The sequence below is a fragment of the Malurus melanocephalus genome, unplaced genomic scaffold, assembly GCF_030028575.1.
Source record: "Malurus melanocephalus ecotype Western Australia unplaced genomic scaffold, MMel_1.1 scaffold_90, whole genome shotgun sequence".
Lineage (NCBI taxonomy): Eukaryota > Metazoa > Chordata > Aves > Passeriformes > Maluridae > Malurus > Malurus melanocephalus.
In genome coordinates this window covers 992,869-1,014,522 of record NW_026623322.1, presented here as the reverse complement: position 1 = coordinate 1,014,522, position 21,654 = coordinate 992,869, and the positions used below count along the sequence as shown (strand labels likewise).

The 21,654-nt window shown below is 42.0% G+C and overlaps 2 protein-coding genes across 4 annotated transcripts in view; one reads left to right on the top strand and one right to left on the bottom strand.

The window, feature by feature from the left end:
- RIPOR2 (RHO family interacting cell polarization regulator 2) overlaps window positions 1-9,840 on the top strand; it is a 51,850-nt gene extending 42,010 nt beyond the window's left edge. The window contains exons 17-23 of the mRNA XM_057368329.1: window positions 172-307; window positions 1,191-1,352; window positions 2,311-2,469; window positions 3,372-3,574; window positions 4,992-5,075; window positions 7,012-7,102; window positions 8,206-9,840. Of these exons, the coding sequence (XP_057224312.1) occupies window positions 172-307; window positions 1,191-1,352; window positions 2,311-2,469; window positions 3,372-3,574; window positions 4,992-5,075; window positions 7,012-7,102; window positions 8,206-8,306 (936 nt within the window). The 3' untranslated portion in view covers window positions 8,307-9,840. The remainder of the gene's footprint in view (window positions 1-171; window positions 308-1,190; window positions 1,353-2,310; window positions 2,470-3,371; window positions 3,575-4,991; window positions 5,076-7,011; window positions 7,103-8,205) is intronic.
- Window positions 9,841-13,815: 3,975 nt separating this feature from the next.
- On the bottom strand, window positions 13,816-20,587 carry GMNN (geminin DNA replication inhibitor). 3 transcript variants are annotated; one of them, XM_057368326.1, is made up of 7 exons: window positions 20,528-20,587; window positions 19,872-19,936; window positions 18,151-18,249; window positions 17,658-17,787; window positions 16,923-17,005; window positions 16,734-16,844; window positions 13,816-15,140 (listed from the first exon to the last, which is right to left on the bottom strand). In XM_057368326.1, the coding sequence occupies exons 2-7, from the start codon at window positions 19,926-19,928 to the stop codon at window positions 14,937-14,939; spliced, it is 684 nt and encodes a 227-aa protein (XP_057224309.1). In that variant the 5' UTR covers window positions 19,929-19,936; window positions 20,528-20,587; the 3' UTR covers window positions 13,816-14,936. The 3 variants fall into 3 exon arrangements, with proteins under 3 accessions (XP_057224309.1, XP_057224308.1, XP_057224310.1); XM_057368325.1 differs by having other exon boundaries at window positions 20,506-20,579; XM_057368327.1 differs by having other exon boundaries at window positions 18,151-18,246; window positions 20,506-20,579.
- Between the last annotated feature and the right edge of the window lie 1,067 nt (window positions 20,588-21,654).

Genomic DNA, 21,654 nt, shown 5'->3' with positions numbered 1-21,654 from the left:
GAAAATATCCCAAAGACTAAAAACTTTAAAAAGTTAAGGAGATCCTGTGGTTCCTTGTGTCATTGCACTTCAGGTTTTTTGGAGTTTTTTGTTTTTTTCTGAGGCCCGGTTTGTTGGTGGTTTTTTTGGTTCAATGACCTCTTTTCCTCTTTTCCCATTTATCTTCACCAGCAAATTGTGTTCTCCAGTAAAACACCATTTGTGACAAGAGTCCTCCTGGATAAGCTGTCCAGGCAGATCCTCGTGATGGAGAATATTGCAGAGATCAGCACTGAGAACTTGGGAAACATCACCTCTCTTACTGATGGTAAGAGACAACTTAGGGGCTTCCTTCTGACAAGGGTTTGTTTGAGCAGTGTGTCTGCTGAAACAATCACTGTGCAGAGCTCACCAGAGGTGCAGGAGGTGCCACTGTTGTAAGGGCTGGCTCAGGGTCACCAGGAGGTGCAGCTGTCACTGCAGCCAGGCAGGTGTCACCTACATCTGTCCTCAGTGCTGGTATCCAGAAATACGCAAGTGAGAAGGGTCTTTTCCAGGTTGRTGTGCAGAAGATGGACAGATGTCATTGGTGTTAGGGATGGGGATACTGCCACCTCTGAAGATAAAGGTTTTTCTTCCCCTTTTCACTGAGGAAAGGCAGGATTTACATTTCAAAATCAGAGGCATAATACAACTCCATTAACATTTTTATTTYTAGTCATCTCTATGGAGAATTACTTGGTTTTCTTTTTGCATTTATTTTAATACTTGGAAGAGTTTGACAAACACATAGTTACCCTCATGTACACTCTGTCAGGATAGGTAAATACTATATGGTGTATTTACTACATCAGAAAAATGAGACAAAAATTGAGTGACTTACTTGAGGCCACAGAGCAGGGCTAGGGCAGGGACCAAACTTGTGCAGACCATTTGTGGTGTTCCCCAAGCATTTTGTGCYATTTAAAAGGAAGAGACATCAGTGCCAAGAACTGCATCAGGAGCAAATTTTCTCACAAGAGAAAAACCATGTTTGAAACCTGAAGTGAGCACATGGTCAYGCTCTTTGAAGGTAATGGCTCAGGGACACCCAGCAAACAATAACTGCCCATGAGCAGGATAGGGTGAGATCTCCTCCAATCTTACCATCTTTTCTCAAAGTCTTTGCTYCCAGCATGACTTTACTTCATCATTRATTTTGTCTTCTCCAGCAATTCCAGAGTTCCACAAGAAGCTGTCACTGCTGGCTTTCTGGATGAAGTGTACTGGCCCCTCAGGAGTGTACCACACCTCTGCAGACAAGATGATGAAGCAGYTGGATATCAATTTTGCTACCACTGTGAATGAGGAGTGTCCAGGACTTGCAGAAACAGGTACGAACTGCTGCAAAAAACTGCCATCAAAATGGAGAACAGTTGTGTACTGGGATTTGTTTTCCAACCCCTTGGAGATCTGATTTGCYACAGCTCTAAGATCTCATTTGAAAACTAATGCTACAACTCTTGAAACAGTTCTGGCCCCAAATGATCAGATCGTACTAGGAGAAAAAGGTGAACTTAACAGAAAAGTAAATACTGTTTTAAGGTTTATGAGCTAACCAGAAAGGAAGTCTGTTCCCAAATACACATTTGTAAGTGATTCAGTGAAGCAAGGATCCTTGCACTTAATTTTGTGTGTCTTTATAATGTCCATGCCCCATTAAAATGCCCTGGAATGAAATTAATCCACATTCAAGTMTGACATGAGTTCTTATCTCGAGTGGGATGTACCACACCTCAAACCCCAGCTGTACTGACTGGCTCTCCCTGGGACACAATGGGGATGGAGGCTGATTTGTCCAGTTGTGGGCCCCTGTGCTGTAGGTGCCTACCCAGGGCAGTTTTTTCCTTCCTGCTCCGTGCTATGGCTCTCATGGACAGTGCCTCAGACCAGCCTTCTGCCTGCCACACACTCATGCAGGAATGTAAAAAAGAGCAAAACCAAATCCTGCCTCTGTGCACATCTCCCCTGCCTCAGTGGCMCTGCAGAGATGTAACAGGCAGTGCACATGGTGAAGGGATTACATTTCAGGATATTGTTTAGGTAGAAATGATGCTGTATGAATTGCATAGGAAGCAGCACTAGAGGTTCATTCTTACAAAGAAATTCTCTGGTGATGAGACAGGGACAAGGCCTGGCCAGCTTCTAACCTAACCACAGTTGAGTTTAGAAACACTGGGAAGTTGGCTTTGCAGATGTGGTTCTTTCTTTCTGGTTTTGAAGTGGACTGTGTAATTTTGCGAGCAGCTTTTGCTCTCACTAACCTGTTCCTTTGTCCATGGTTGCCTGCAGTCTTCAGGATTTTGGTGTCTCAGATCCTGGACCGGACAGAGCCCGTCCTCTACTCCAGCATGYCCTCCGAGACCATTACTGTCTTTCAGTATTACAACTACTTTGCCAGCCACAGTGTCAATGACCTTGGAAGCTATTTGCTACAGCTCGCTAAAGAAGGTAGGGGATATAAATYCTGCTGGCTAATTAGGGGGTACATCCCTGTCTTACTGAGCTTAACTCAAAGCAGTTCAACCCTGAGGCTGATTTTACAAAAGAAGGAAAGAAAAGAGACAGAGAAGTGCCCTGGCTATGAAGTGAATGCCCCTGAACTGTTGTACATATCAAGGGAAAGGGGCAGATGCAGATGGACCCTCAGTCATTTCTATTTCCATATTCAAATGGAAAAAAAACTGCACTGAAAGCATTGCTTTTTAGGAAATGGCTGATGGTGGTGGGCCGAGCCCAAGGTCTGGGAAGTTTTCTGTGCCCAAAGCTTTGATGATATGTTGTTGGTCTTTCACCATCTGTTATGGAGACACCTTCTGAAGTGCTTAGCAGTTCTCAGGAGCCAAAGGATCACAGCACCTCAGAGTTTTGCAGGCTYTGCCACCAAGAGCTAAAGAGAGAAGCAGATGCTGCACAAAGGTTTTCTTTGTTTCTTCTCTGAGAGGGAGTTTGAACAGCCTTACCTAGTTTTGTTTTTTGTTTGGGCATACAAAGGAGCTTTTGCTCAAAGCCTGGAGGCAAAATGGCACTTTAACTCACTTCTGAAACATATTTGCCCTGGCTCTTGTTGGCAGACATCAGYCTATCCAGGAAAAGCTCTCACAAAGATGCTCTGGAAGTCAATACACTGACAAGGATACTTCGTTTCAATTGTTAGAGCAARAATTTACATCTTCCAGYAGAAAGTAGAGATTTGACAGGTRGGCCTTTAGCTTTGGGTAGGCTCARATGGKGATTTTTTTYATATCCTTTGTGTRTGTAGTATAAATGAAGGATTTCTAGTGAGGAAAGGATCAATCCAAAATGCTGAGAGRATAAAGTAAGTAACACAGACCTTTTTCTTGCACTTCTAGCGTCCGTGGTTCAGGTGCTGCAGTCAGTGAAAGATGGAAAACTACAGCAAAATGTGTCCAAAATAAACTCCAATAACCTTCCACCACAGCAGGAAGTTTTGAGAGCTTTGGCTTTACTTCTCAATGAAAATAAAAACGAAGTCAGTGAGACTGTGGCATCACTTCTGACAGCAACTGCAGAAAACAGGCACTTCAGGGAGAAGGTAAGTGGCAGAAAATCATCTGATGCATGAGAGACCTCTATCATTGTGATCTTTTTCTACCTGTATGTCTCAAATATCTGTACATATAACTGCTCCAAGCTTGATTTAAACTGATCCAGAGGGATATCCTGTCTAATTTTTCTGCACATGTACAGGTCTGTTTCTGTCTTTATGCCAGTCTGCTTCTACCTGCCATTACGCTAAACAGGTACTAACCCAAACTGCAAATACTTACTGAGTGCTGTGCCCTCCAGCTATCTTCCACACTTCAGCATTTCTGCTGCCCTGTCTCAGACTTGGCTTCAGTCCAAGGCTTCAAGGTAACAGTCCCCAACACCACCAACATGAAAAGACGTAGGTTTCGGATTTCTTTTTTTCTTTCCCCAAAGGAGTCTGCCATCTATGGGACTTCCCACCGTTTCTGGAGGGGATGGACTGCCTTGGGCAAACACAGCACAGTTGTGAGATCTAAGATTTGAGTCTGTCACCCATACCAAAAGCAACAAGCAGGGTCAGGTTAAACAGAGAAATTAAATAGAGGGGAGAAGGAAGAGTAAGAAAAAATTAGGGGTTGGTTTCTACCCTTTCATGGCAGACCTTTCCCTACAATCCTGCTTGTTCTTTGTTGGGAAAGAGCAAAAGAAAAGGCAGCTGGAAGAGGAAGAGTGGTAGAAGGAAGGCAAAGAGAGGAGAAAAAGCTGCTCACTCCTTGCTTCTCTATCAACACAGTCCCCTCTTTGCTTGCCCTCCCTCTTCATCTGCCATTTTTGCAGCCTCTTGGTATTTCATACTATCCTTCTCCATCCCCAGCTTCCTGGAGGCAGCATCTCAGGGAAAATATAATTTTTTTTCCTGGAACAGGCATGTGTAGCTGATACCTGGGAGGGTTTTGTGCAGCCTTATGATGTAGATCAGGTCACTGCACAGCTGAGATTTGCTGCTCAGCAGTAGCTGCTGATTTCTAGGGCCAAGCAGTAAACTGGTCCAGCAGCTCATGCTAAACTTGTAATCATTACCTTTAGTCTCCCTGGGGTCTATAGCAACCAGTTCATGATTCTCCCTACACTAAAGAGGCCGTCTCAAGGGTCAGCTCTTGCAATATTCATTCAAAGCTCTGTGGTGATCTATTATGAAAGGCCTTCAAAGGTGCCAGACTGTGCATCTCACTTACACATGAACTTTTCTGAGTTCATGGAAAAAAACTGGCCTGAGACTACAGATCTGTGGCTGGTGGTCTGGCCTGGATCTGCTGTAGGGAATTGTCCCACCCCGTTAACTGCACCATCCCACATGCTCACTGTCAGGGAGGCAGGCTGCAATTGCTCASCCTTTAACAGGGTAGCAATTCCTCCATGCTCTACCCTTGTGCTCTGTGRAGGCACAGACATTGTCATTGCTGTTCTTTATCTGTTTTCAGGCCTTGATTTACTACTGTGAAGCACTAACTCAGCCCAACCTGCAGCTGCAGAAAGCAGCTTGCTTGGCTTTAAGATACCTCAAGGTAAGAAACAAGGAATACACTGTGGTACTTGGCTTTACTTTATAGAAAGGACATTTAATAGGTACAAACAACAAAAGAGAAATTGTAATAACAGCATCAGTAATGTTTTTGTTTTGTGCTGCTGTGCTCCATCCTTTTTCAGATAAAGGGAATGGTTTAGAAGCTTCTAAACCACAAACACCCTGGGCTCTGCGACCTTGGCAAAGTTTTATCTTTTGCATATCATCTTTTCCTCCCTCTCGTATTGACTTCAGGAGATTTCACTTCACAGAGGAAAAAAAATTCATCCTGAAAGTACTGGCTGAGAAGGATGAAAAAATGCTTTCCCAGGATAAAATTAGCTCTAATGCATGGGGGTTGCAGTAGCAGAAAAGACAGACAGCAGAAAAACAGCTTGTTTTGTGACAAACTGGTACATCTGGGCACTACATCTACAGTCAGCATTGGGTACCATCTTTGCACTTCAGCTCTTGGCAGGATGGGAAAATGCACTTTTGTTTTGGTTGTATAGAGCCATGGGAGGCAGCAGACACCCAAGCCCAACTAGTACAGGGCACTGGGGGAAAAAATGTGTTCCATGAGACAGTCACTTTGGACTGACTATTTCTCCCTCTAATGTGTCCCCTGGAGGACAGCTCTAAAATGTAWCTTCATCCCAGTCACAACTGATGCCATCCAATACATAATCCACTATTGTTTAAATATGAAAAAGCTTTTACCTTAAATGAAAAGTGAGCAGGCATCCCTGATTGGCAAAGGTGAGGGACATTCCATCTCTGCTGCATGCAGGGTGCAGTGGGGTTCTTGCAGTGGGGCTCCAGAAAACTCAGACTAGGAACCAGTAGTGGGAGCTSGAGCTAGACAAGTTTAACTTGAATAGTGTGGCTCTGATGAGTTTTGGATGTGAGAATGGCAATGGCTGGGGAAAAAAGCTATGAGGGAAAGTATCATCATTTGGGATCGTTAAAGAAAAAGCTGAAGCTGGAAGTTACTACTTCAGAGATGGAAATGCTACAATGGATAGGAGGCTGTGGATGGGGTAACCCAATGGCAGTTTAATCCACATAACTTCCACAGGGTCCCAGTGAATCTCTGAGGAGGTTTCCAGACTGCAGCAAGCTCTGTGTTGCTGAGGCCCCATCACTCACAGGCACTCGAGCTGTGGTCACCAGTGTGCACCCAGTGCAGACCTATCCCGGGTCACACATAAGTGACCACACTGAAGGCAAGGTGGTGACATTTAATGGCTCTGGTAGCAAAGCCCTCATTCAGAGCATGTGGGGCAGATCTGTGCCCCTTGGATCAACAGGGYTCAGAAAAATAGTGATTCTGTGGCTCTGTGGCCTCTTCCATGTGTCACACTGGGGCAGTACCTGCCTTCCCTTTCCCCCATCTCTCTTGTAGTATTAAACWGCCAGYYAGAGASAYTATGACAGCTGCTCTYCCTGAAGACCTGACATTTTTGTATCAGAGAACAGGATTATTCCTTTCTTTCTTCCCAAAATAGCAAAGGCAAGGCAGAAGTATGGAAATAATGATAAGCACAGGTTTGACATGCCTTGGAGGAAGCCCATTTGCTAGACTCCTGTCTCCTGTTGATTTCCCTGCTGTACCCTTACCTCGGCACTTTTATGACCTTGGTCYACAGCCTGTCACCCACCCTACAGTCAGAAGTAGCAGACATAGCTGGTCTGCCAGATTTATGTATGTAGTGCATAGGGTAAGAAAATTAGAATAGGTCCACACCAGCAGAGGAAAATACACTTCCTCCAAATTCTTCCCCTCAGGAAAACCCCATTCCTCCTTTCTCCACCAAAGCCCTTCACTTGGAGTGGGAAGGGCAATGCAGAGGATGGTTACTTTTTCCATGCAAGCGTGTGGAAAAACCCCAGAGTGTACTGTGTGGTGCTAATGCAGTTCTTTTTGCACTTCCCAGGCTACTGAGAGCATTAAAATGCTGRTCACGCTCTGCCAGTCTGACAATGAAGAGATCAGAAAAGTGGCATCTGAAACCCTGCTCTCCCTCGGTGAGTTGCCTGGTATAGAGCAGTATTTAATTTTATTTTTTAGCAGAGCAGCATGTAAGACACCTGAGTTATGCAAATGTGAGACTCTAAATTGAAACAAAACCTTACATAGAGACTCAAACAGGTCAGAAAATACAAATTCTTAAAAATCATTCATTTTGAAAAAAGCCAAAAAGAGAGAAATAGCATTGTGTGAATCTAGAGGGGGATGTAGAAAAGGAAGGATAGCAAAGGAGAAGTTGAGAAACAGAAATAATTGATAATTAATCTGCACAGTTTCAGGGCATTGATACTTCAGTGGCACAGAAAAATTATGGTTTTCTGGCCTTTCGGCTAGGCTCTGTGGGGGGTAGTCCTGGTGTGATTTTAGTTATGCAAACCCTTCAAATATTCTCTCTTGTTCTCCACTTCAGCTGGAATTCAGTCTGCTGTTGGACTGTTATTGCTTAGGTTATAAAACAACTAGCACAGGGGCACTTCTTTTGAAAAACCTGAGAGATTGTTCTGCCATTCTTCTAGACAATACACTGTTGTGGTTTCTAATGGCCAATTCAACACACTAGGCTCAATGCTATCTCCATGAGCATACAYATAGATAGGAGTAACTAAGGGTAAAATGTTTGAGAGACACAAATAACTATATTTAGCAAACACCCTCCTTCCTCTTTTTCAGCAGTATTAAGTGTGGATAGATTCACTTCTTTAAAGTGCCAGGAAGTGAGAAGTGATAAACTTTATATTGTTCAAGGTTGAAGTGGATAAAGATCATTTGCTTCAAGTGCATCACAGCAGCAGCTGAGACCTTGACAAACACCATAGGTTATTCAGTAAGACAAGTGCACAGACACCATGATCTGGTCATACAAGCCAATCTACTTCTGCTTTGCTTTAGATAACAAAGCAAATTACATGAGAAAATAAAAAAAGTTGAATATTCAGAGTTTAACTTTTTCAAGTAATTTCTGAAATTGGTTCCAACAAGATTAATTTTAAGAAAGGGTAGAAGTTACTGGCCAATCATTACTTTCTATCAGCAGACAATCAGTATTTTAAATGTTGTAGGGCAATGACATAATTATTATGCTTTATCACTTTACACTCAGGTGAAGATGGGAGACTGGCATATGAACAGCTGGACAAATTTCCCCGGGATTTTGTTAAAGTTGGAGGACGCCGTGGAACTGAAGCTGCCACAGCTTTTTAGATGGAAAAGAACCTGCTAATATTTAACAGGCATTAAAATAGGAWTGAGGTGCACTTCAGTGTGAGAACCAGAAGGAAGACTGAAGAATTCAGTGAGAATGATCCCAAATGTAGCAATTTACAAACTTCTTAAAGAAAAGCAAAATWTAAAATCCAGCTTAAGGGTTCCTATTGGCTCCTCGTTGCAGCTCATGATGGAACAGTTGGATRCTGAGGAACAATACTTTCTTGTTTCTGGTTCTAAACAAAAAATGTAATTGCAGATATTCAGCCTCAACAAACTTCTGTGAGGTTTTTAGAATTTGGCATTTCCATATATTTTCCTATTATATTTRCTTCCTTGAAGTTGTTGTGAAAGCTTGAGACATGCGATACCGTATCTWACAAGGACAATCGGGAGGCCGCCTGAGCAGGACTGCAGAGAAGCTTCCCTTGCACCCTGAGCAGAGTCTGCTGCCATGCAGTGTCCCCAGCAACACTCCMGCAGCAGGAAATGCCACTCAGCTTTCTCAGATGTGTCTTGGTAATGAAATACAGGGAAAGTTCTGCAAGTTCTGCCTCCAGAAACAGCGTGATGTAAAAACCCTGAGAGGCGTCACTTTGGTGACTCATTCTAAATGCCTCCACTGGTCTTTTATTCCCTTTCTCTTGCCCTACAGCAACAAACCATCATTAATCCAGCAATTTGTGAGGGGGATCAAACAATCACGTAGGTTTCTGRAAACTAAATGAAAAGGTAAAGTGCATTTATTTATTCAGAGAAGAAGAAGTGAATACAGCTAATTGCATGAGTCCCCAAAACCATTTTGTCCTGCAAGTTGCAGGCAGGATTGGATTTCATACATTCTAATTAGTGGAGCATAGTTTCTAGAGTGATTTCAAGATAAAGAACAGAACAAACTAACGTGGACCTCGGAGGCAGTAATGAACAGAGGGGGAAATGAATGCACCTCCCCTCCCTGCTCTGCAAGGATGAAAGACAKCGAGTGCTTCAAACTGTTGATTACGAGCCTTAAGTTTACAGAGGAGATGAATAGAATTTAACAGAAGAGTGTTCCTGTACTGTGTTCATTATGCATGAAATGCTATTTAGATGTCAATTGAAGTATCCAAATTTGCATAGACGACATAGGAAATATTGCAAACAGTTCACATCAAAAGGAAACCTTGTGAGCCAGATACTTTGGCAGGCAGGGGTCATTTTGTTTTGTTTTTTTTTTTACTGTGAATGTTACAAGAGTGTACATATCTGTATATTTATAAATATATATATTCTTCCTTGAATTAAAGAAGTACATTTTGTACAGTGCAAAATGCTTACTTGTTTACTGAGGGATATAAACTCTTTTTGCAGAAGGTGAAATAGCCATGTTATGGTTTTTATACCACACCTGTCTCATCAGCTGAATTCTTTCAAGGTGTCCTTTTGTATCTATTTTTTTTTATTTTTTTCTTTTAGTTTTGTGGCATTTGTACTCACCATATTTCCTATCACATTTAAGTTATAATAAAGATTATTTTTTAATTACTAAGCACATCAGTCCATATGTGTAGTCACTCTTTCCATCAGCAGCCCCTTCACTCTCAGGCTCATAGTTTCAGTTCGGAGCAAGCCAGTTTCGTGTATCGAATCAAGAAAGGTTCCTCAGGGCCTACCAGAAAATATGCTGAAGAAGCTCCAGGATTGTCACCAAACTTGCACTGATTACTCTTCTCTKCTGTGAAGACAGACTCCTCTCAGACAGAAGACATTCTTTCCATTCATTTTCCCTTTTCAAACATTCAGACTTACAGCACACACCTTGGAGAATGCAAAACTGCCTATGGAGCAGGGAGCCAAAGCTGCAGAGAACACGGGGCACGCACATATGGAGGTACTGCACCAAATGGAGTGTGTATCTCATTTCATTGTAGTTTAAAGCCACCGTTGAGAAGTTTATTAGGCTGAAGCTGATCTGCTACAGCAATATATCCATTAAAAATCCTGCATACAGTTCAAAAGAATCAGATAGGAAGGAGCAAATTGTGCTCTCAAGGGCCATCGAGGAAATTCACAGGAATTTTAATATGAAGTTAGACTAAACTGTTCCTCTTGTGGTATTTGAGACTGACAATTTGAACCTRGGATACAGATGGATAGAGGCTGTTTCACTTTGAGCATTAATACTGTTTTAGAAAACTACATACACAAATAACCATCTAAYAGAATTCATGACAACCGTGACAAAGTGAACAGACCTTAAAACTTCCAAAACCTGAAGGCAAATAAAAATGAACAAACCATGTATTTGTCTCATAGCTTGTACAATTTTATGCTTGTGGAGCTGACAACGTTGCCTTTTCATGGCATGTTCATGCACTCCTTTATGGAATATGAAAAACCAGATGCACAGTGGTGAGCATCACAAGACACATGCATACTGACTGAAGAAGAAAGTGGCAGACAGTAATTACAGAAACTCTTGGGGCTGCAGCAGGCTTACTTGAACAAATTTAAAGGTCAGGGCCACCCCTGGAAAGTATGTTAGGGAAAAGTTCCCACACCRAAGCAGCTCAGCAACAGTGCAATGGAAGAGATGGGGAGCTCACCAGAAGTGACCTTGGGAAAAGTGTTTTTCTGGGAGTGTCTTTTTTATTATCCCTGCCATGCTGTCCCTGTCACTGCATTTGGCCCCATAAATAGAAACCTGTAGTACCCCTATACTATTCCAGCTACAGCAGCAGCATTTAGGCTGCCCACTTTCTCACTGCTACTGACAAGGCATCTTGTATCCGACAGACTTTCAGCAAAGTTATCCTCTACRGCTTCACCCTATCCTGCAGTCCTTTATCTACAGATTAATGCTGATTTCAAAATTAGGAGTCAATACAACTGCCAGACTGTGTATCTTAAGTATGGCTCCCTGCTTTGCAGTGGAGTTATCCAGGATAGGATCCACAGCTCCCAGCTTCAAATGGCTGCAGTGCCCCAAGGGTAGGATAGAGGTGTCCCCACACCAAAGGGTTTGACCTTGAACATGTCCCCATCACATTTCATAACACACAATTGCCAGCAGATCAACGAACAGCAACAAATCAAGGTTTCTCAGAACACCAGTAAAATTTACTGAACTGCTTTGTGTTATTACAAGAACGGAAATAGAAATTAACAACACTCCATAAACATTTTTTTTCTGAAGAAAACATTGATGATGATGCAATACAGTCTTAAGAACAGTGCTGGAAAAGCGCAGCCTTGGCAAATTTTGTACATCTGTTCAAATTCTCAAAACCAGTTCTGAAACCAACCTGAGATGACCTTTGAGGAATAGTAAATGAATATGCATCACACTTCCTTAAAAAAAAAATAAAAAATTGATGACTACCTTCCTTACTTCTGCAGAGACTGCACCTTAGCTACCACACAGGACAATGCTGCAGGCCCTCACAGACACAATCCAATGCCAAACACCAAGAGAGTTTCAGCTGCCCAACCAAGTAGTTATTATGGTCTAATTAATTCCTCCACACTGTCTTAAGTATAGTGRGTGTTTACCCAAAAAAAGTTGTTATTTTTGCTAAACCAATCATGAGTTCTTCCTCACATACACTCCAACCACCCCATGGTTTGCTTGCTTCTGCTACTCCCTGCACAGCTGCTCCTTCTTGAAACATCTGACACCTGCAAATGACCCACTGCCCCACCCTTCRCTCATGCATGGCTGAAATTCAGCCCTGTTCAGACATGCACATTTTATGGGAGAAGTGCTAGGACACAGTAGATGGATCCCACTTCCACACAGCCTTAGCACGCTTCAGTGAAAGACAAGGTTGTGTCTGTACCCTCTGCAGTGAAATGGAGTCAGCATGCTGGTAGAACAAATGCATTTATRACTTCTTGGAAAGAATCAGATCATGTAATTAGGTTCCAGAACTTATAAYTTTATTGTTCTAGATAGAATGTTCTCTGTAAGTTAGATGGGTATGAAGCTTGACTTTAGAGATGTTGATTTTCAGCTGCTACATAGCTATGTTCCAGTGGTAAATGAGTTTCCCTATACACTTAAAATGTCAGATGGTTGTAGGAGAACTAATCACAAATCTCTCTATAATTTCTGTACATTTGACAAGCACATGAACACAAAGTTCACAGACTTACTATGTAGCACAGTGCTACTGCATGCATCTTTCAAAAAAATCACTCAGGAACTTTCAGAATAAACTCAACCCTTTCAGAACATTTTTAAACAGCAAAAAATGCAGCATCATAAAACTACTAAGAACATTTTCATACATTAATATGTCTGATACAATAGGCATAGTCAGAGGGCTTGATCAAGGTTCAGTGCTTCTGTAACAAAGCCTGTATATGGGGTTTATTACTATGGCACCTTTGGCCTTCTCTGGCAGCAAGGTTTTTATCAGTTTATTCAGCAAACTATTCTCCMTCAGCTAACGAACTGCAGTTAATAWAACCACAGTAGTTTTGGTTTAAAGCATTAGCATGTATTACTGAGTGGCACATGCTTTTGATGTAAAAACTTGTTCTATTACAGGTGGGCCAAATGCTGCAACAATTCATTAGCCTACTTGCAGAACTTCCATTATTTATTTGTACATGGTCTATTCAATAGAAGGATCCAGCTTCTCAAGGGAGTGTCAKGTCTTTTATTTAAATAAAATCAATCCAGAAAAAGCATAAGATTAAAACCCAATAAACATTTGTCTTGACAAAGCAGAAGGTAGGAAAAAGCAGGTGTGGATAGAGACAAATCGAGAATTTGTGTGCAGTATCTGGCTRTTCTGTGTTCCAGCAACATCACCTGTACTACAGCAGTTCACACAGCAGCTGAAATAGTGGAAAAGTTGCACTTGCTGTCTCATTTTAGCCTGTTAGTTATGCTACAGGACATTCTTTCCTWCTACAGCCTCTGCAAATGCAATATGCCTGATGTTTCAAAATAACGCCACCTCTAAAAAATTAAGAGTTAATAATKAATAACTTCAACTAAATTCAACTGCAAAAATCAATTATATCAACATGAAATTTGTTTTCTTATTTACTATTGTTGAACTACTTTGCCAAGGAAGTTGCTTACAATCTGAGATAGAAGTCTAAGTCACTTGAGAAGCGTTCTCCATTTCTCCTTAACAGAAAACCAAGGTTGCTCTACAAAGCATTTGCTGAGCATCCAGTTTTGTCTTTTCAAGACAGCATCAGTGCAAGACAAAGGACACACCCTTCATCACCTTTTCAGCACTGTGATGGAAAGGAATATGTGTAAGCACCCTCTGGAGCACAAACTAGAAGGTGCAATCTTTTGTTTACAAAGTTCACAAGAAAATGTGATGCCTCATTTTCTAGTTACCATGCTTGAGGTAAAACGGAAGCCAGAAGTATTACCTCCTACAATGGGGTTCTGACATTTCCTGGATGTCACAACTGAAATCAGTTGTTAAACATCTGTTAACCTATCAACAGCCACAGGGAATAAAACAAAGTGCCCATCTGATAGCTCCAGAGTCATTCATTCACACATACCCTGAAGCAATATCCATGAACCAGGATCCTTCTGACCACTTCTGCTTCTTGAAAGCCACTCAACTTTAATCTCCTCTCAAGATACAGCAACAGCCAGCATTGTTAAAGCCTCTCCTTAGAAGACCTTGTTACAGAACAACTGCTGAGTTCACTCAGTACTGGAAAACYTGTATCCAACCTACTCTCCTGCCCCATCCCACTCCATACAGATGCCAGACAAGATGCTCAAGCTTTTAAAGACAGCTTTCTCTTGCTGTAAACCCTTCAGAACACAAGTACCTTGGCAAAAGGGTGTCTCAGCTCTTGCAAATTAACAGAGCAGTACCCTGAAAGCACCCTGAGTTTACTTTCAGAATAGCTCTGAAGTATGGGCTTTGTCTCCACCTAGTTTCCAGCACAGCTGCTACCAGGACCAAGAACACACCACATTCTCGTCATAAACCAATGAAAGTATTACTACAAGAAATGGTCTAATACTTCCTACTTAAGCTCTTATTACACAAGATGCAAAACATTTCTTTAAAAGGTAGAGGAAATTATTTTTAAAAACTTGAAAAATCATAAATCTAACTGAACTYCCGATGWGGACTTATTACCCATTCTTGACTTTCTGAAGYCTCACCATCAGCACACAAGCTTTTGCTTTTCTGCCACTCTATCCATCAAAAAAAAATTACTTTAATTCTGTTCAGATTTGCAGAATTCTGAAGAACAAAAATTGCCAGGCACTCCCAAGAAACTGTAAAGGTTCCATTTACAGTAGACACAATTGATTTAAACCTAGGATTAGCCACTCCCCTGTCAATTGGGAGGCTATTTTGGTAATACAAAKATTTATTTATCAATTTTCATGTATCATGTCAGACCAACTGATAAAGATACTTACACAACAGTTGAAATACACAGTATTTGCATTTCATACAAGCAACTACATGCAGCYTGTAGAAAATTTTCCATGCAGTATTCAGATACTCCCACTGACATAATTCCAGTTCAAAATACCAACATCTGTAATGTTCCCAYAAGAGTTTCTGTACCTGAGGTTTAGTATACCCTTTCAAGAGGAAGTCTGCAATTAAAAGCCACATACATAAGCCTATTTAAAGGTTGTCATTCCAGTTGCAAATGATCTGCTTCCTTTGAAGGAAGATCTGATCTAYTCTCCCTTAAGCCAGACGATTCCTGCGATGGCACTTCTTCAGAAGGGCTGTCTGCCTCATCTTCACAATTATGCTCTTTATTTTCCTGTCTGGATTCCTCTAGAGCCAGACTCTCCAGTGTCTCAAGATTGTCAGGTGCTTGCCCAGTTAACCTCTACAAAGAAACAGAAGACAGTGAATTTAATGTTTTTTCTATTTAATAACAAGTGAAATAWGACTCTGCATATTAAGTAAACTAATCACCTTCATTTGAAAGTTGTTGATATAACCAAAACATACCTCAGTTACAAAAATCTTAAGACACAAGTTCAACTCAAATTACTACSTCTAACTTGCAGACCACATTTACTTTGTTGACYGTTAAGTTTTTCTTAGCTTCTTCAGTAGGACAGGACTGGACTGTTTCTCTCAGGGAACCTAAAATATGGAAAACTGCTTCCCAAGTTAAGTATTCACTTTAGTACCATATGGGTTTAATTTTAGAAAAATTACTGTACAACCAATTTACTCCATAATTTTTAGTCAGAGATAAAGAAGCTACATTAAGTCGAGATGAACTTTAGAACCCAGCAGTTTCTAGCTCTTGATCAAACTATAAGTTCCTCACCTAACCTGATCTAAGGAAGATAAACAGGACTGTAAAGAGGCTGGTTTTGAAGCTTCTGGTTGTTTGATGTATCCCTTAAGGCTCATTAAAGCTTCAGAAGTGGGCAGCCTACGACTAGTAAGTGATCCTAACTCTTGAGATGCTGYACAGAAGTTTCCAACTACATTAGTTCAAATCCTCAAGTAATATAATTTCTGCCTGTGGGTTTGTCACTAACAAGCAGTACTCCCTGAAGATCAAAAAACATTCAAGTGCAGCAAAGTACTAGTCTTTCAAGGCCAATCTAAATAACTGCACTAGCTGAAAATTAACCTTATGAAGTTGAATTTTTGATTAATCAATTTGCTTGCAAYAGCATTTCTTTTTGTTTCCACCTCCTCAGTCTAGTCATGACACAATCAACAGATTTGCCAGGCACTCAACTTCCTGTCCCAGCTGAGAGCTTAATCCATACAAAAACAACCTGATAACTAGAACATCAAGGCTCTATAGCTATCTACATATTTATTAGAGCTTCAGAGGCTCTTGCAAAGAATCCACTCCTGGTAGAGGAGCCATGGAATTAGTGACACAACTACCTGTCCCCAAAAAATTCTCAGAGGGAGCTATTAAAAAATTTACGAGTTTATGCACCTTTGAGACTTCGCGCACAGCCCTTTTTAGGCTGTGAAACTGGCAATGCCTTGACAAGMAAAACCTTGACTTTAAAGAGCATAGCACTCCCTCTCAGCATTCCTTGTGTCCCTGTTTCAATCTTAGTTTCTCAAAGAACACAGCCAGTACCCTCACACAACCTATTAAGCATATGAATTTAAGTCATCTCAAAAAAGTGAAGATCAACCCTTCCTTCCCTTATCACCACCTCCAACATGCAAATTCTGTTAAGGATTGAATCCTGCCTTTAGCAAACATCAATCTTACTACTCTCATTACTTCTGTAGGTTCTAGGATGGGAAAAACTCATTCCCTAGGAGCTTTATGATTCTAGCATTAGAGCAAACCTGCAGGAAACAGGTCAGAGAGCAATTTAAAATGAAGAGTCATGAACACACAAAAGAGAAGTAAYGATTCATTATAAATACCTTTGTTGATTTCTCACTTTTTCATTCTACAACATTAACTGAAAATTGCTTCAAGTACCTCWATCACAGTGGTCATATAATGCACGTGTTCAGCAAGGGACATGAGCTCTTCATTTTCTTCTTTTAGGCGGGCAATTTCACCATCCTTCTGCTCGATTTCTTTGTGCAGCTGAGTTCAAATAWCAAAATGTTAGAAGAGGAAGACAATAGCCAGTGATGAAACAGCTAGGTATCTCTGAGTAGCTACCTTTTCATTTTCTTGAAGCACTTCATATAGAGCCTTCCTCCTCTCTTCAGCCACTTCTTTCCAATAYTGAGATGAAGGACTTCCTGAAGTTAGAGGCTACAGTAAGACTGACTTCTTGAGAGCACCTAAGATATCTAGCTTGTATACAAGTATTCTATGAGCTGTGATATTAAAAACTTCCTCCATGTAGTGTTCACAAAGATTCGTTGTAAAACTACAACTAGTGACACAAGCCTACAGGAAACAGGTCCTACACTGCATTAATGGCTAAACAGAGTGCCTTCATGAAGCTGCCTCAAGCTTTGTAAGATGGTCACATTTGCTCTTAATGTGCACCTTGTGTAAGACAGAAGTCTCAGTCCCAAGTCACTGTCCACACTGGGCATAATGGCTCTGAGAAACTGCACACACACAACAAACTGTGCCAGAACAGGCTTTCATTTCAACTTCATTATTAGCCACTTGAAAACTCGTAGCCCAACCAAAGTAACAAACTACAATATTCCTTAACACTGCTGCACACAGTGGTTCTCAACTTTTGATTATCATTAACTCATTCTTTACATACTAGACATCTATACTTTAATATAGAGGATAAGCATAATCAACTCCTGGCAAGCATTACAAAAAAACTATTCACCAAGTCCTTATCTAAATGATAAAGGAAATACGTTTCAATTTGTATTCTAACAGCAGTATAGCATTTAAAGTGCAAGAAAACATTTCAAGAATTACCTTTCATGAGATCTACAGCTTGAATGACATCATTCTCATTGTCTTGCTCCTTGTCCACAGACACCTCAGATTTATAAGCCTTTGAGGCAARCTTGTTATTCCAGAGTTTCCTTCTGACTGAAGATTTCTTCTGCATAAAACATGGACAGGTTTCTGTTTAGAGCAACAGCTCAGCTTCTACAAAAATAAAGACTTCTAAGCCTGCTCGGTCACTCATGACTGCAAAYCTAAGTCCTGCTTTCTTCACATCATAGTTCTAATTTCGACATCTTCCTTAATACCCACAGATTTAACAAAAGAAATGTCTCAAATTTTCCCAAACAACCCAGAAATTGCTACATGTTAATATTATTAGCAGAATAATAGAAAGCTGAAGTAGTCTCACACCTAGTTACCAGATTGATTTTTTTTCAAATATATTAGTTTTTACTGAAAAGCACTTCACTATGAATAGAAATAATTCCATATCTACAGATTATCTTCTAGTTCATACCTCATTTCGTCTGCCAACCAGGCTACCYGCTGCTGAAGGTTGAATCATTTTAAGAGTCTGTCTCGGGGCAGCACTGCTTGTGGTATCTGTGAGGTACTGCTGGAAAAGACAAACATGGTTCAGTTGCCACTCTCTATAGAAACTGAAAATTAGGAATCCATCATGCTTGCATTAAGGTAACACACAGTTCATATTTTCAAGACAAAGAAATTTRCACTGTAGCCTGTATTAAGGCTTTTGTAAGGAAGGGGATCTAGTTATTTCTAGCAGAGAGATCCTAATCACATGAACCTGAGTTAGGAAATATTTACTCTTCATAAAGGAACTTGAGCAGGTGTTTTGGAAGAAATATTCTGACAGAGCAGTGACTTTAGGTGGAACTCTCAAACTTGAGTTTGAGAGCAGTAGGGTCAGACTTGGGAACAGAGACAAAAGTGACTGCAGCTGCAAGGTGAGGTGGGAAAGGCACATCACTTGAGGCAGTAGCTGTCTTTGAATCCTGTGAACACACCATCAAGTATCGCTCACTTAAACAGATGTGTTACTTTGATTATTCATTAAAATGGATCAAAAGCTTCTTTGCTTCGATCCAGACAGGCTATTGTTTTGTCTAACCAGTATGTTTATCACCCTTCCTATCATGCATAAATGCCTCTTTCCTGAATCAAAGCTTTCTGATTGGGTTGGTTACACTGCCACCATGGGATAGCAAACAATGGCAGACAACCAAGCAAGAACAGCCAGGATACAATGCCACACCAGCGTGAGAAAGTTACCGATTCACACCGTACTTCATACGACAAGAGCTCRCCTTTCCCACGGTAGTTTCTGCCACCAATTAYCCTACTGTTCCACTACAGGACAAACATTAACTGCTGTGGGAACAGGAATCACACCGTGTGTCAGACACTGCTTGCTGCTACCGAGGGTTAGAGTTAAGTATACTCTGCCAAGAAATTACCGGCCAATACTCGAGTTAACTCACTGAAAGTGCAAAAAGCCACACCGAGRAATTTATATCCTAGAGACACTATGGGACAAGACTGCCACGTATTTAAGCCAGACCTATCAATTGGCAATTTTCATTAATGCACAAAGCTTTCATTAGTCACTATGCCTCATGGTACAAGGACTACTAGCCTGTATTCTATACGGTATTTGCACCATTCTGATTAGGGCTTACCAAGACTAGGTACAAGCCTTAGTAACCTATCAGTTAACTCTTAAAAGCCTAAATTGTTCAAGCATTTCCACCAATTCCAAGACAATTATGATTCATGAGAGTGACTTTAGAAATGCCTGCTTGAACACTTCAGTTAAAACATGTTTAACACAAAACAGATCAAACTCTTTCTAAGTTCACACCTAGAAACAGACCTACTCTACAACCCCCCCTTAGAGGCCAGACAGATTCAGTAAGCAAAGGCATGCAGTTAGGACAAAAAAACCTAAACCAGCCCTGAAAAATTAAACAGAGACAGTAAGCTCAGTGTCAAAATAAAAAGGATTTGCTGAGAAATAGGAAAAGAAGTACTCATAARCACATATGCCTAAGCAGGACAGCATGTTCCCAAGCCACACTGCCTGCCAGGAGGTTACTCAAGCTAAATGGACATTAGCCAGGTGGAAGCACATTGCAACAGATCCCTTTATATTCCTTCAGTGGACAGAAAAGCTTGTGTCAGATAGGGGTAATAGCTTCAAGGCTTTAAAGCCTATACCTGCAAAGATCCTGAAGACTTTTCTGCCGCCAGTTTCTGTTTCATTTTGGAATTCATAAGATCAACTACAATAGAAAAACAAAAAAATTAATACAGCAGCTGCCTGCTACTGAAGCTCGGGGAACACTAGTCAGAGAACGCTACAATTTCGGACTATCAGCTTTTRTGGCAGCCTTAAGCAGTCAGCCATGCACGGCGTGGTCAGCAGGCTGCTCCAGGGCCCCCGTGGAGTTTGCACCCGAGTCACGAGCAGCGGGCAGGCCGGGAAGGCAGAGCCCCTCGCCGCCACAGCGCCCACCGCAGAGCGGCCTTCCCGCAAGGATGAGCGGCCTTCCCGCAGGGACGGGACCCCAGGCGCACACCCAAAATGGTTATGGGGGGTACCGAGTACCCAACACAGCTCCCCCCGCTTCCCGCTCCCGCCAGCCGGGCCCACAGCGCCCCTCCCTCAGCGCGCGCCGCCGCGGCCAATGGGGAATAGCGAGGCAGGAGCCCGCCAACACCCAAACGCGGCYACGGAAGCCCGCGGCCCCACCCTGCCGCCGGTGAGCGGCGGCTCAACCGGGACGGAGAGCACCCCCCTCTCCTCCCCTCCCGACCCAGCGCCCCGCTCCCTCCCCCCGGCCGCGCTCACCGAGCGCCGCCCCGGCACTGACCCGACAGCGCTCCCTCAGCCAGCAACCCTCTCGCGCCCGGCGCGTGCGGCTATAAGGAGCGCGCTGGCGGTCACGTGACACGGGGGCCTCTCTCCGAGCCAATCGGGGCCGCGCTCCCCCCCCGCCCGCGCGCCAAGGCCGGCGCTGAGGGGGAGTGAGGGAGCGCGCGCTGCTCTTTGTTATCTTTTGGGGTTTGGTTAGTTTGGGGGTTTGTTTTTTTTTGGTTTTTGTTTTTTTTGTTTTTTTGGTTTTTTTTTAACTTATAAAGGAGTTGTACCCTCCGCTCTATTCTCATCTCTCCTGTCTAAACGCAGTACAACTTGCAAAATGGGGAAAGAAAATAAACAGTGTTAAGCCACAAAAGCTCTAAATAACTCTACTGTTACGCATGATATATATTACAGGTCTTATTAATTATGCCTAAAACATGTTGTTAGATTTACTAGGAGCCACGTGATAATTATCTTCTTGCAAATATTTGCATATTTATCTTTTATTTCTACTAATAATATCTTCTGCTGACTTGTGAATAAACATTTTATCGAGTTAAGGACACATTCCTTGCAATCAAGGTCTCTAGAGCAACTATCAACATTTTTCGCAGGTGTTACAAGCACATAGTGTTGGCTTTCGCAAATATTAAGAGTGCTATGTGTACAATGCTGCCTTTTTTTTCGCGTAAGTAGCTTAGTTATGCAGACACAGTGGTAAAATCATCACTGATGGGTTTGTTTTTCTTTTGTAACTCAGATATAGTTATAAAATACTTGTGGTTAAACTGAAGTGTTATGGCTTGCGACTTAAACATTTCCATAAAGGATCGTTTTCATATTATAGCAAAACTATACAAATGTTGCAAAGAAAGTCACCAAAAAGCCCTGMGTGAGGCCCTGGCGGCAGTGGTCCTAAAAGACAAGAAGCAGCTCAGAGCTGAGGAAAAGGATGCATTTCACAAAGAGATCACCATGCTTAGCACCTTTGGGGTGGGGAGGACATCGCCCCAGGGCCAGCACAGACCCTGACAGCGAAAGGGTGGAGTGGAAGGAACAGAGGTTTTGGCATGTGCAGTGGAAAGTCTCTGGTCAGAACTAGTGGAATGTTCGTCCTCTGCGGTGGGACCCCCAAAC